The sequence below is a fragment of the Hippocampus bargibanti genome, linkage group LG08 (assembly GCF_051943395.1).
Source record: "Hippocampus bargibanti isolate YZ-2025 linkage group LG08, ASM5194339v1, whole genome shotgun sequence".
NCBI classification, from domain to species: domain Eukaryota; kingdom Metazoa; phylum Chordata; class Actinopteri; order Syngnathiformes; family Syngnathidae; genus Hippocampus; species Hippocampus bargibanti.
Genome location: NC_142741.1, coordinates 594,169 through 606,584, shown reverse-complemented (window position 1 = coordinate 606,584; position 12,416 = coordinate 594,169). Strand labels below are relative to the sequence as shown.

The following is a 12,416-nucleotide window of genomic DNA, read 5'->3' as shown; positions in this document are numbered from 1 at the left end:
ATATATATATCCAAATGCCCATATATTTTGTGAGTTATCCACATCCTCGATTGTTTCTTTAAATCTTCTGGTTAAATGGACCTCGACTCTTTTTCTTCGACTCTCAGCATAACTCCAAACCTTCTGGACCACGAGAGAAAGCATATAAAACACTATGTGAGTGATATATGCCTATTTTTTTTTAAAAGAAATTGTGCATATTACATAATATAATCCATTCCCCATTCACATTTTTCCCATGAAGCCACGTTTAGGGTAATTTGTTATTGCCATTTTTTGTAGTTTTTATTCATAAAAAAATCCACTCCACACGAAACACCCATTATTCGGTTTCCGAGCACAGTTACAAAAAGCACTTTTTTCATCATAAACAACCTCAAAAAATATTTATCTATGTATATTTTTGTGCAGCAAGTTTTTTTTATGTTGATGATGCAACAATCAAGCTATTCTGCAGCAATCCTTCAGTTTGTATTTTTCACTTGGCCCTCTTGCATAACGTAAGAATTTAGTCCATGACAACAACAACAAAAAATCGTAAATAGGCAACATTGCGCAATGTGCTCCAAACATTGGACTTGATTGTTCTTTTGAAACAAAATCGAGTTTTTATGAGTCATTCTTAGGCTCTGATTTCAAATTAACAAGAATATAAAAATACGGAGATGGCGAATGTTGCCTTCAAGGTCACCGAACGTGGTGAAGTTGTAAACTCGTTTTTGTTTAATCCTCAGTATGCAAAACTAAAAAAAACACGCCCGGGTTGAAGCCATGGATTTTTATGGGGGAAAGAAAGGCACGAAAAAGTAGGTTAATATGAAAAACAGATGCAGCGTTTTTCTCCCTCTTATTTATCCACCCACAGAAAGCGTTTAGAAAAGTTCCACAACGTGGATGGAAAATAATGGACGCGTTTTATTTTATTTTATTTTTATTTTTTTTTACGGCTCTTTGTGTGAGTAGCTTCACAAGTGTGGTTTCCTGCCTGCCAAAGGGAGCTTTTCCTTGGACTATTGTCCTTGGTAATAAACTTGCTTGCTTGCTGCATGTCCATGTGCTGCTTCTCTCGTTCAAGTTCTCTGCTGCTCTGCACGTCTGTCTGCGACGCACGCGCGCGCACACACACACTCACACACACTTTCAAGTGGGCAACTCTTCACGTCTCGATTGGGGCAAAATAGCTTCAATGTTGTCTTGTGAAATAGAATTCGAACATGAAATTAAGCAAGCTAACTGTTGTTGTCAGGCTTTATAGGATTGCTTTACAGACACGTTTTACAGGCTTTAGCGTGTGTGTGTGTGTGTGTGTGTGTGTGTGTGTGTGTGTGTGTGTGTGTGTGTGGTGCTCCAAAGGTTTCCCAAAAGCCAACTTGAGACTTGTTTTAAAAGGTTATCCTTACAAGGGGTGACGCAGTTAAATCCCATTCACACCGTTAACAGACTGTAAAAGTCACAAGTATTGTTGAAATCTTCACCCCGTCGCACTTCCGGGTTACGTTCGTAGCAAAAAAAAAAAACAGCAAACTGTTACTTTTTTAAATATATAGTTAGCCGAATATATAGCAGAATTGTCATTTTTTAAAATAATGACATTACACACAATAAAAGACTCGAGTTAATAGGTAGAATTTGGACGGGTAGACACCAAAATAAAGAGGTTATATATTTTGGTGATCACGTGACAGTGTAACAGGAAGTAAAATGGAACTAATATGCTATTAAGCTAGCGATGGTATATTTTATTACGGGATATTTTATTAATTTTGTTGCCGAACGAATGGCTGAGGTGCTATAATTGGAAATCAGGTTGTTATTATTATCTCATTGGATAGTTCTGTTAAATGTTTAGAAATGCAGAAAAAAAAGAAAACATTTGTATGTGCTTGTTTCCGGCTAGGATGGGAAATGATCGTCTCTCTTTCATCAATGTAATAAATATAAAAAGACAAGATACGCTGTTATATTTTCTTTTTTTTTGGGGGGGGGGGGGGCTGTGTCGATATTTAACTTTGTTTCATTTCTAAAAGTAGATTTTTTTTCAAGTTTTTCAATTGGTTCAAATCACTTCGTCTTGTTTTAAAGGACGTCGAGTTAGCAAGGAGGAAAAATACGTGCGTAATATTCTTGGCCCCATGTTGCACAACCCCTTATTGATGCTCTTCTTTGATATATGATATGATAATAATCATCATGCATTTGATTTCTAAACGCCTTTCAAAACTCTCAAGGACACTTGACATGAATGATGAATGCAAGAACATGCATTTCGCTCCCATTGGACACACGTGTTGACACCGACATTCCACAGTATACCTCAATACGGTTCACTTTGATCCTTCTTCCAAAAAAAAATAATAAAATAAAATATTCCAAAAATATAGAATGTCTTTTTGTGTGTGTATTCGGTTGAAAATACTTGTTGAAGAAGTGCGCAATATTTGATGTGAACGTCTGCTAAATGAGTCGTGTTAATACAAATGTTATGAACGATGAACGAATGCAACCTGTGAGATGTTTACATTTTTTAAATCATAGATTCTGTTAAGTAAAACAGGTTTTCAAAACATATTACATTTATTATTCATACATCACTCTATAGGCTTAACAAATGTGAAATTTAAGAAGAGTGTTATTATTATTATTATTATTATTATTACTACTAGTAGTAGTAGTAATAGTAGTAGTAATCACTACTACTACAGTAGTCACTTTGCTGCTGTGAAATGTAAATTTCTCCACTGTGAGACTAATAAAGGCATATCCAATATCCAATATCCAATAGTAGTAGTAGCAGTAATAGTAGTTGTAGTAGTATATTGCAATTATGTTATTATTATTGTTATAATAAAAAAATAATAGTAGATGTAGTAGTAGTAGTAGTATTATATTGCAATTATGTTGTGATATTATTATTATTGTTATAATAATAATAATTTCATTTCATTTGTGGGCGCCTTTCAAAACTCAAGGTCACTTTTCAGTCACAGGATCAGTTTTTCTGTGGGTTAGCAGCGGCAGCCACATGCGCCAACGTTCACTCAACCTGGAATAACTCAAACAAATGAAAAAACTAGCTAACTCGCTAATAATAATAATAATACTTATTATTATTATTATTGATAGTAGTAATAGCAGCATATTGCAATTATGTAATAATAATAATAATTATTATTATTATTATTGGTAGTAGTACTAGTAGTGTATTGCAATTATTATTATTATTATTATTATTATTATTATTATTATTATTATTATTATTATTATTGGTAGTAGTACTATTAGTATAGTGCAATTGTATTGTTATATTATTATTATTATTTATTTATTTCATAACTTTGCTGGTGTGAAATGTAAATTTCTCCACTGCGAGACTAATAAAGGCAAATCCAATTCAATTATTATTATTATTATTATTATTATTATTATTATTATTATTATTATTATTATTGTAGTAGTGGTAGTAGTAGTGGTGGTAGTAGTATATTGCAATTACGTTGTTATATTATTATTGTTATTATTATTAGCAATAGTAGTATATTGCAATTATGTTGTTACATTATTATTGTGATTGATATTATTCTTATTCTTATTATTCTTATTATTGTTAGTAGTAGTAGGAGGAGGAGGAGTATATATATGTATATATATGTTGTTGTTATAATATTATTATTGTTGTAGTATTTTGGGGGGTTTTGAGTGCATTTGCACACGAGCCCCTTTTGCAAAGTTGCTTATTTGACGTGTGTTCCCGCTCCCATCATCACAAAGTGGCTAAATGGCTCCTTAAAGTGACCCGTCAGCATTTGTAAGACGACCAAATGGGCAAGTCCCTCGTCGCCATTCATTTGATTCAGCTTCATTCATTACCAACACTTTACTATCCCCTCAACTATATTCCATTAAAGCTGCTATACTAATTCACATTTTAATGGACAATCCCGAAGAAAGCTGAATAATAACCTTGGCAAAGTGAAATCTATCTCTCTCGCTATCAAGTTATCTATGTAGCTGGCTAGCGAGCTAGCTGTTTGTCTGTCTGTCTGTCTGTCAGCCGTCGAGGTATCTCTTATTTGTTACACACAGCCAAACATGTTTAACTCTGAATTGAGAAACAACTCAAACAAAAAGGAAGGTGTTATTTTGGAGATTAATGATCATAACCTGGAACCGTTTATTGAAAGCCGTATAACATTTTAAAGCTTCCGGTTCGATGAACGTTATGGGGGCTGGGTGTAATTGCAACGATTGCTCACTAGATGGCACGCTAACGCAAGCAAACGGTGGGCGCAGACGCCATTAGAGCGTAAAATACATAGTAAATAAAAATCCTCGGAGTGCTTTCAAAAACCATCACTGGTTTGATTTCGTGTTTTTTTTTTATGATCGCACTCTGTGGGTTTGATATTTTACACGAGGTCACACGTTTTCTCATCTTGTGAGTAGTGAAACAAGCTACGCGTTGTTCCTCGGTTTCAAGTAAACAAACCGCAATTGCAATGAAGTTGGGAGGTTGGATGAAATTTAAACAACAATAAAAAATATTTAGAGACTTCCCACTCTATATTTTGAAGTGAAAATGTTGAAATAAATCCATTCAAAGCGACGCAATGTGAATGCAGACAGCCGACGGGCGCCAAGTTCAATTTCGTGCGAGGACCGTAAAGTCACGAGAGGTTGCAGTTCGTTAAATGTCCGCTAGATGGGGACATGTACCCACTCAGCCTATTTGGCCTGCCGCTTTTACCAACTGCGCTCAACAGTCATACACGGTCAAAGTCAAAGTCAGCTTTATTGTCAAATATGCTAACACGCATGACATGAATGCTTATACCACATGTAACACTATATCAATAAATAAGTACTCACACAATTTTGTCTTAATACAAAATCGGTTTTAGGCATTTAATGTGGATGGAAACATAATCGAGTAGCGCCGTCGACGACTGTTTTCAACGTTGTGAGGTTGATGGTTCCAATCTGATTTCCTCTTTTGGAAGTCACAAATTAAGCATTTAAACCCCCCCCCCCTCCATTAAAAAAGGAACACGGACACCATCATGCATCTATTTGTTATAATTTTGTTGTTTTTACTTTATGTTACTTCCGGCTTGAGTGAACGCTGGCGCCTGTGGCTGCCACTGCTCACCCTCAGAAAAAAATATCCTGTGACTGTAACGTGTCCTTGAGAGTTTTAAAAGGCGCTTATAAATGCAATGTATCATTATTATTATTATTATTATTATTATTATTATTATTATTATTATTATTATTATTATCATCATCTACCACAAAACGTCATGCATGTATGAACACATTATTAATAAATTATCCTCGTATAATTTTGGATGAAAACAGAACAACAATCTTTCGAGGGAGTAAATGAAACGAACAAAAAGTATTTCCATTTTTTTTTGTGCATACTTCTATCAAGGCCTCTGCATGACATGCAAATGTCAAATCCTTGCAAGGTGTGTGACGACCTGCAGGGGTCGCCAAAGGACTCCCACGGAATCCAAAATGATGATGCTTTTAAAGACTTGGAGCAACAAGCAATTTCCTTGAGGCAACTTCGATGTAATCAATGCAAAATAAGACAACGTAAGGACGTTAGCACTTGTTTTATAACGACTGATGTCAAATGCTAAAAATGTGGCGTATTTTAGTTATTTTGTGGCAAAAAATACGAAATAAATAGTCACGTTGTGAGCTTATATACGTATAAAAGCGTCAAAAACGCTTGAAAAAACCCCATATAGAGAAACGAAGTTAGCATTAAAATTCCATTAAGCACACAAGAACATGGCACCGCCCCCAAAAAAAACGGAGCAAAATAAAGGAGGGCGGCGGGTGGCATTAAAGGCTCGAAAGAGGAGGGGAGGCCCGTCGTAACTGCGAGGGGAGGGAAAACAATAGCCAATGAAAGCATCATAATATTCCTAAATGAAGAGGGAAACGTCGCAGCGCTCATTTTATTCATCAGAGTGTCAAAGTGAGGCCCAAAGAAGAGGTGCGAGGAGGTGCAGAAGAAGCCCAAATCCTCTTTCGGGCTCTCCTCTTGGATGTTATTCGCGCACGTGACCGAAGGCCGCCTCCATCATCGACGTCATCTGACAGCCCTCTCCTATTTCTTTGCTGATAAAGCTCTTACAATAAATAATCATTGGAGGAGGGTCAGCTTGGAGAGAGTATTTTTTATTATTTATTTTTTTTTTGGGTGGGGGTTGACTGACATATTCCCGGCGTGCAGGGGAGGATGCCAGGCACATTTTCCGCACGCTCTCCAGCTCCATTTCTTTCATTTATCGCACGTCGCTTATAAAAAGCTTTCGAGAGCTCGCAGAGACCACTTGCGCGCTGGATTGAGCTCCCGCGTCCAGCCGGGACCACTTTTCTTCCTCTTCCTCTTCCTCTTCCTCTTCCTCTTCCTCATCCTCGTCCTCGTCATCAACCTCCCAAGGCGCCTCGATGATGGAGAGGATAAGAAAGGAGATGCTCCTGACGGACAGAGGGCCGCACAGTCCGGCGGCGGGCGTCAAGAGGCTCTCGGATCCGGCGGCCGCGAATTCCGTGCTGGAGGCCCTGGAGAACTCGCAGCGAGGAGGACGACTCAGTCCGAGAATCACGTCGGCGTCCCTGCGCGGGAGCCTCGCGGATATGCCCGCCAAAGGCACGTTTGAGATCGACGCTCTTTTCGGGAGCGAACGCAGCCCGCCGGCGGCGGACGTTTCGTCGTCTGAAAGCCGGAAGATGATCAGCCTTTACTCGGAAGCGTCCCGGGAATCGGACGTCAACAGTGACGTGGAAGTGGCTTGCCCCGCGCGTCGCTCGCCGAGTCAGCACAAGGAAAACAATAAAGGTAGCGTCAAATGGATGCTTATTATTATTAGTATTAGTATTACTATTCTGATGACATTACTATCCTCGTTTCAATGATAACAAACAAACGGAAAAAAACGTCACATAAAGGTGAACTTTCAATATGATTTTCTTTCCTGACAGGTTATTCAGACTCTGGCTCGTCCAACACGAGTTCGAGTTCCTTATCCGGTCTGAACGGAAACTCCACGGGGGGTTCCAACAACAATTCGAACGCTGATCAGGTCAGGAGGTACCGCACGGCCTTTACCAGGGAGCAAATCGGACGCTTGGAGAAGGAGTTTTATCGCGAGAATTACGTCTCCAGGCCGAGGAGATGCGAATTAGCCGCGGCTCTTAATCTACCTGAAACCACCATCAAGGTAAAGCCAATGGAGACATTCATGCAATTATTTACTATCATTATTACTTAGTATTAATTAATTATTACTCATTTATTATTATTATTATTATTATTATTATTATTATTAGTAGTAGTAGTAGTAGTAGTAGTAGTAGGTCACTATGTGTGTGTGTGTGTGTGTGTGTGTATTTTGGGGGAGAGTTTGTGTGTGTGTGTGAAAGTGTAAAGTGAAAGAGAAAGTGTATATGTTAGTGTAATTTATTAATGCACAAACTAAATATGCTCAGATTTATTCCCTGCCACTTTGCAATACTTTAGCTATAGTTGTGCAACAAAGCATAAATAGTAAAGATTAGATTAATTTACCCCCAAAAATGCATCGTCAATTTGAATAGAAGTAAAAAAAGTAATTTTGGGGGGATTGGACGTGTGCATGGTTTTGCGTATACATATTTTTCTTGTATTTATTTTTTGTGGCGATAGTCATGACGAATTTCAAAATAAGATGAAAGAGAATTGTTTTTGTTGTTTCGGTTGATATATAGTGTGGTACTGTTTGTGTGTCAAAAGTGTTACTTTAGATTGGTTTCTGGACAGTCAATTGATCATTCATTTTTAAATGTACAAACATGAGTTGGTTGTTGCTGATTATAATTGTTTTGTTGATTATAATCATTTTGTTTTTTCTAACACTAATTTTTATACCCCATCATATTTTTATTATTTTGCTGATTGGTAGTCTCCATTATAATCGTTTTGTTTTTTTCTAACAATAATTTTTATACCTCAACCCCCCAAAAAACAATTAGTTGAATCAAACAGAAATTATATTCTACATTTGATTTTATTATATATGTATATGTTTTTATTATATTACATTTATTTCGAATTCTATTTAGTTTTCCGTATTTTTTTTATATCAATGGTTTCAGTCGTTCCTACTTGAAGGCATAAAAATGATAACCAGGCAAATATTAATTAATATGTATTGTATTGTATTGCGTTGCGTAATGGCGGTTTTGTTGTTTGTCGGTGACAGGTGTGGTTCCAGAACCGTCGCATGAAGGACAAGCGTCAGCGGTTGGCCATGTCTTGGCCCCACCCGGCGGATCCGAGCTTCTACACCTACATGATGACCCACGCGGCGGCCACGGGGAGCCTGCCGTACCCGTTCCACTCCCACGTGCCCCTGCACTACTACCCGCACGTGGGGGTGACGGCGGCCGCGGCCGCCGCGGCCGCCTCGGGGGCGGCTTCGTCGCCCTTCGCCAGCTCCATCCGGCCCCTGGACACCTTCCGCGCCCTTTCGCATCCTTACTCGCGGCCCGAGCTCCTGTGCGGCTTCCGCCATCCGGGACTTTACCAGTCGCCGGCGGGGCTCAACAGCTCCGCGGCGGCGGCGGCTGCGGCTGCGGCTGCGGCGGCGGCGGCGGTCGGGGCTCCGTCGGCCGGCGGGCCGTGCTCGTGTCTCAGCTGCCATAGTAGCCAAGCGGCCGGCGCGCTGAGCTCGAGGGCCGCCGGCGTCGGCGTCGGCGTCGGCGTCGGTACCCCCGATTTCACGTGTACGGCTTCGGGCCAAAGGTCCGAAAGTGGATTTTTGCCCTACTCGGCGGCCGTGCTGAGCAAGACCTCCGTGCCGTCGCCGGACACGCGAGAGGAGACGTCACTCAACAGATAACTGGCAACCTTTTTTTTCTTTCCCGCCTAGCCAAGCTTTACTTTCGACACTTTCGACACACGGAAACATCTTTGTTTTTCTTTCTTCCTTCCTTCCTTCCTTCCTTCATTTTAATCTATATTTATTTCGTCCTTTAAAGTATCCGGTGTCGTTTAAAAACTGAAACACATACGTCATACAGTTACAATAATTTGTCTTTTAAAAAAATCGAAAATGTCCAACGCGGGTGACAGACGATCATTTGAAATTGTGAAGCAAAGCCTACAAACCACACACACACACACACACACACACACACACACACACACACACACACACACACACACACACACACACACAACATATTGGATTCAGTTATTGGCAACAAACGTCTCCATCTCAAAAAGTACAAAAAATACTCTTCAATATTTTCAAGCGAAACCGATAAAACACAACATTTTAATGGTTTTAAAGTATGATTAAACCCGGAAGTAATCACAAAACGTTTTTAATGGACCAATCACATCCACTCACGAATTTCACATTCATACGCGAACGCCAAGAAAACCTACTCGTTGTCTGAATAATTATTTAAATCGACAATATTAAAAAAAAAAACATTAGAATTAATTTAATTGTTTTATTGGCGTAAGTCATTGATTCAGGCTGGAAATCGTGATTTATTTATTTTTTGCTCAAATGGTCCTATGGTGTAGAATTACGATGTAAACCACTTCCGGGTTCAAACCTTTCAAAAATCTCTCACTCGCACACGCGATTTTTTCTCGTTTCTTCTTTTTTTCTGCAGGTGAGATTTCCGTTTATGAATTTACGTTTATCAGATCCATTTTAATTTCTGTTTTTGTCAGCCAAATGTGTCCTTAATTTGGAACGATCGTGATGCTTTCTACAATTCTGTAAAACTTGACGTCACCTTTCAGAACGTTTTAGATTTGAAAGGACACCTGAAACAGACACAAAAATGACGGCTCGATGCGTCAAACAATGTTGGTCAATTCGTAAAAAAATGATTTATATAAAATAGGTGCGAATTGGTGATTTTAGGTTAACATTGAAACAATGATGTGTCTTGAATATATTATCATTGTTGATCATTTTTTGCACTAAGATAATTCTCCAATTCTCTCAAACTGTGCTCCAATTTACATTTAAAGATCAATACAAATTAAAATGTTAAGATTCGGTTTTTAAGATCGTTTTTTTTTACTCATTATTAGTGTGTTTCCCCCAAAACTGTTAATTACCTTCCACAATATGTATTTTATGACGAAATATTTTTAGGGGGTCAGCTTCAACCATTTTCCTCAATTATTGTGCAAAAGCTGCGATTCCGATTGCATCTAAAAATCTCGATTTGAATCCTGCATTTTTTTTGTGGCGCTCATTTTTCTTAACTCGACAACAAAAAAAAAGGCATGGATGTTTGTCAGCCGACAGCATATGTTTGCTGCGGCACCTCTTGCTCTTTTCTGCTCTTCTCTGCGGGGAGCCTCCTAATCATGCAGCTCGCAGGCGTTCGTCATTTTGCATCGTCTCTTTTTCTTGTCAATTCCTCTCTTAATAATGCGAGCATGATGACAAAAATTGCCAATCATGCACCCTACATGGAGCTTCCTTTTTTTCCCTTTCTTTTCGAATAGGCGTCTGTGAGGCAACTTGCTCGTTTGGAGACTTGCTGTCAAGTCCTAACAAGCCGCGCAGGGAAGTCATTAGACACCGAAAAGAGCCGAGGCGTAGACAAAAGGAAACTACATCGATGGCTAAGAAGTCACCGGTGAAGGCTTCCAACTATGATGCCTGTAAGACAACGATGAGGGCAGTATTGATTTATCGCTTTAAAATTCCTCCACTTATGATTATGACGATGATTATTTTTCTTACCGTCAAGGTCGTCGCATCAAACACACTTTTCCATATTTGGAGATCCTCAGAACACGCAAACAATTAAGGACATATTCTGACAAATTCGTCTGTGCAGTTCTATTCGTTCCCGTTTTGGGGATATGTTAATTTTAAAAGACGTGAATTGTAAATTGTGGATTATTTTGCAATTGGTTAAGATATGAGGGGAGGTGGAATTACTTCCTAAATGTCAATGTCGTTTTTTTTAAATGTGTGACTTTCTGAATGTTGTTATTGTTGAAAACACTGGATGTGAGCCAATCCCCCAAAGTCAGCAAATTTGCGCAAAAAAAAACCTACAAAACAAAAGACTGATTCCAATTTTTCTTTTTTTTACATTCCACCCAATGATTTTTTTAAACGTCTGTTAAAACAGCACTGACGTGAATGAAAATAATATATCGACCTTTTGACCTTCAGAGGTCTCAATAACTATCGTTGTATTTAAAATGAACAATGACTGTACTGATTTGAATAATTTTAACTTGAAAAAAAGTGCAATATGAAATGTAAATCCTGTTATTTATTGATCGTGTTCGTTCTTGGGGCAAAAAAATAATAAATAGAAAATCTTCATACATCTTTCGTGACTTTATGGAGGTCAAATATTTTATTGGCAGTTATGGTTGCGTTTGCACGTCGTGCTCTTCATAAAAAATGCATGCAAAGGTAGGGATGGGGGGTGTGTATATGTGGATGGGGGTGGGCGGAGGGGGGGGGGTCCAATCAGTGGGTCACTTCAGTCCTATCATTTACCATTATTTATACATTAACTGTAAATGATACTGGCTGATCCTGTCGTTAATTGCAACGGGTTCAAATATACGTACACCGTTCACTGGAATAACCCATCCCCTTTGCCCCCCCCCCCCCATACGTTATTTTATTTCCAACGTGCCCATTAAAGAAACAGGATTAGCAGGTTCACAACATGGTCGTGATATATCGCCGCGTTTTAAAGCGAGCCTTGCATTGAGATAGATGAGATGGGGGGAAAATGGCGGCGTGGTGCATGGGGATACTCCGCCACAATAACACCATTAGTTTTGCATCCATATGTCTACGAGGAGGGGTGAGGGGCGCGTCGAGTGCTTGTCACCTTCACCGAATATTTTTCTTGGCAAGGGGGATAAATCTCTAGCTTGTTTAATATTCCGCCATATTCTCCTTTATTTAGCCGCTAATAGAAAAAGCCAAAATGACATATCGCGATAAGGATCGATGACGTGACCTCTACTGCCACTTTATTGCCTGTATTTTCAAACCAGGGGATTTTTTTTGGAAAGATATATAAGAAAGTGTGCGAAAAGTAGCTTTCCTGACATTCGTGGCGTCTTTGACATTGATTATCTGATCAGCGCCGTGTCACGCTCACCTCCAATTCTTCATTACACACTGTTTATGAGCTGTTACTGCACAAGTCGCTTGTTCCACGGTGATTGATTGCCTTATTAACGCGTGTTCTTGTAAGTGTGACCGGACTGATTACGATGCATATGTTTAGAATAATGTTTCATTTAGCTGACTGCGAGTAATGCGGGGTGACAGCTGCCGCGGGAGGACACACTCACACACACACACACACACAACATGGAGAGAAGAGGTGGGGGTGTATGG

The 12,416-nt window shown here is 39.1% G+C and overlaps 1 protein-coding gene across 1 annotated transcript; it reads left to right on the top strand.

The window, feature by feature from the left end:
* The first annotated feature begins 5,821 nt into the window (after positions 1-5,821).
* On the top strand, positions 5,822-11,199 carry evx2 (even-skipped homeobox 2). Its single transcript, XM_089002655.1, has 3 exons — positions 5,822-6,856; positions 7,000-7,238; positions 8,259-11,199. The coding sequence occupies exons 1-3, from the start codon at positions 6,466-6,468 to the stop codon at positions 8,895-8,897; spliced, it is 1,269 nt and encodes a 422-aa protein (XP_088858781.1). The 5' UTR covers positions 5,822-6,465; the 3' UTR covers positions 8,898-11,199.
* The last annotated feature ends 1,217 nt before the right edge of the window (positions 11,200-12,416 follow it).

Coding starts and splice junctions, on each gene's coding strand:
- evx2 (XM_089002655.1), top strand. CDS start 6,466: ATGATGGAGAGGATAAGAAAGGAGATGCTCCTGACGGACAGAGGGCCG. Junction 6,857..6,999: donor GCACAAGGAAAACAATAAAG/GTAGCGTCAAAT, acceptor CTTTCCTGACAG/GTTATTCAGACTCTGGCTCG. Junction 7,239..8,258: donor TACCTGAAACCACCATCAAG/GTAAAGCCAATG, acceptor TGTCGGTGACAG/GTGTGGTTCCAGAACCGTCG.